Below are 2,088 nucleotides of genomic sequence, written 5' to 3'. Positions count from 1 at the left end.
TTGTGGTGGGTATCTGTATAATTTCGAGTTTATTTGCTCGTCCGTAGTGGTCCTAATTTCATGTTGAATTTCTGTGGTGCTCGTTAACTTTTCACTCTCTTTAAATAATAGTTTTTCAAATGTTTTTAGTAGTTTGGCTACTTCTTTATACTCTTCTGTATTTAAATGCTCTAACTGTATTCCTTTAATTTTATCTTTTGTCGCTTCCAACGCACAAATTTCTTTAAAATTAAAAGGGTTATTTACAAGTTTTGTTCCTTTTTCATGTAAAGTTATTTTTCCATCCACCAGATTTATCATGGTGTTCAAATGGTTTAATAAGTCAATACCTATTATAAAATTGTATTTTCTACCTCTTAGTGGTGTTGATTTCCATTTTATATACGCATTATCAGGTAAATTAAATTCCTTTGGTGCTCTAGTATGCACTTCATGAGTAATTTTCTCCTTACTATTTACTGTGCTGATTATTATTTCATCTTTAAGGGGTATTTTCCTAAAATCATTTAGTTCAGCGTCTACTAAACTTATGTTCGCCCCTGTATCCACTAAAACAATGTACTTTTTTTCGTCAATAGTTATTTCTATTCTCGGTAACCCGTCCGAGGCTTCCTTATAAAAAAAATTGCGTTATTTACTTCTTTATATTCTTCAGATTCTCTATTGCTTTGCCTAGGCGATTGCAAGCGATTTTGGCTGCTACTGTTGCTAGGGTGTCCTGCGATTCGAGATCTGTCTTGGTCAGTTTCTACGTTATCAATTTCTATTGGTTCGACCTGGTTTTGTCTAGGTTGATTCTGACGGTATTGACCGGAATTCTGTTTAGGGTTTCCAGTCGTTTGTTGTCGTTGAAAATTACCTGAATTCATCTGTCTATTATTGTTATTATATCTTCCGCTAAAATTCTGCTTATATTGCCCTGACACATTATATCTAGCATCATTTTGATTACCTTGATTATTTGCACCTGGTCCCGTGCTTTGATTCTTATCAAAATTGTTGTTGCATTTCTGACCTCTATCGGGATACTTATTATTCCATTTATCTGTGGAATTGTCCCCCTTTGTTTTAAACTTCCTATACTCTGGTCTAATGCAACTATCCTCAAATCTTCTACTCGTCATTATTTTTATTACATTGTTCAAGTTTCCTTCGTCATAAATCTTGTCTAGTAATACTCCTTGTGTCATCTCTTTTATTGTATTTACTAGTAAACTGTCCATATTGCTTAAGCCGATGTAGTGGTCACCCCTATAGTAAACCGTCAGTTCGTCCGCTTTATATTTAATATTTTGCACTTCTATCATTAATTCGTTAACTGAGCTTACCTTTAGGTTGGCTACCTTTCGATACAAGTGGTGAGGCTCGACGTCTGGTCGGTACCGTAATTTTAAAGTCTCCTTAATTAGCTGCCAATTGTCCGGCTGTGGGATGTTTATTATTACGTTTTTCGCCTGTCCTTGGATAGTCCTGTAGAAAATTGATCTAACCACCTCCTTCTGTAGTTCATTATTATTTATTGTGGATAATAAGTATTCTATGCTGCTGAAGAATGAGTTGACCGTTATTTCCCCCCGTTCCTGTGAAAATAGGTAAACTGTTCACAGTTTTCATAAGACTATGTCTGCTGCTCTTGTTGTCCTCCGTTCTGCTCCTTAGTTCTAGATAGGCTTGCCGCATTTGTTCTAGCTGCTGTTCTCTTCTTGCCAGCGCCTCCACTAAGTCTACGGCGGGTATTTGAATCTGTTCGTTAGCCATTCTCCTTTGGTCTAAGATTTGTTGTCTCTTTGAAGAAATCGTGCTGTTGAATTTAAATGCTTTGGTGTAACACTTTATTTACTTTGTGTTCACTTGCACAGCACTTTGAACGTTTTCTGTAAGTGGTGATTTCCGTTCTATATTCGGTGGAAACCACTGCACTTTATGTTGTTATTATGTATCCTGGACTGTTTTAACTATAAGGCGTTTACTGCACGTTTTGGTGGCTTCTGCTTATTCATTGAATAGCGTTCACTGCACTTTTTGTGGTATTTACTTTAGTTTTTTTTTCAATTTATGATTTATATTAATTATTCTTGTTATATCCTG

The 2,088-nt window shown here is 35.6% G+C and overlaps 1 protein-coding gene across 1 annotated transcript; it reads right to left on the bottom strand.

Annotated features, from left to right (window-relative positions):
- Positions 1-638: 638 nt before the first annotated feature.
- On the bottom strand, positions 639-1,223 carry LOC118757291 (GATA zinc finger domain-containing protein 15-like; the record flags this gene model as incomplete). Its single annotated transcript, XM_036492016.1, has 1 exon — positions 639-1,223. A coding segment is annotated over exon 1 (585 nt), but the record flags the coding sequence as incomplete, so codon positions are not given.
- Positions 1,224-2,088: the final 865 nt, after the last annotated feature.

The sequence above is a fragment of the Rhagoletis pomonella genome, unplaced genomic scaffold (genome assembly GCF_013731165.1).
Source record: "Rhagoletis pomonella isolate Grant_MI unplaced genomic scaffold, Rhpom_1.0 Rhpom_scaffold_16266, whole genome shotgun sequence".
Classification (NCBI taxonomy): Eukaryota; Metazoa; Arthropoda; class Insecta; order Diptera; family Tephritidae; genus Rhagoletis; species Rhagoletis pomonella.
Note: the sequence above shows the minus strand (reverse complement) of the source record. Positions and strands in the feature narration are given on the sequence as shown.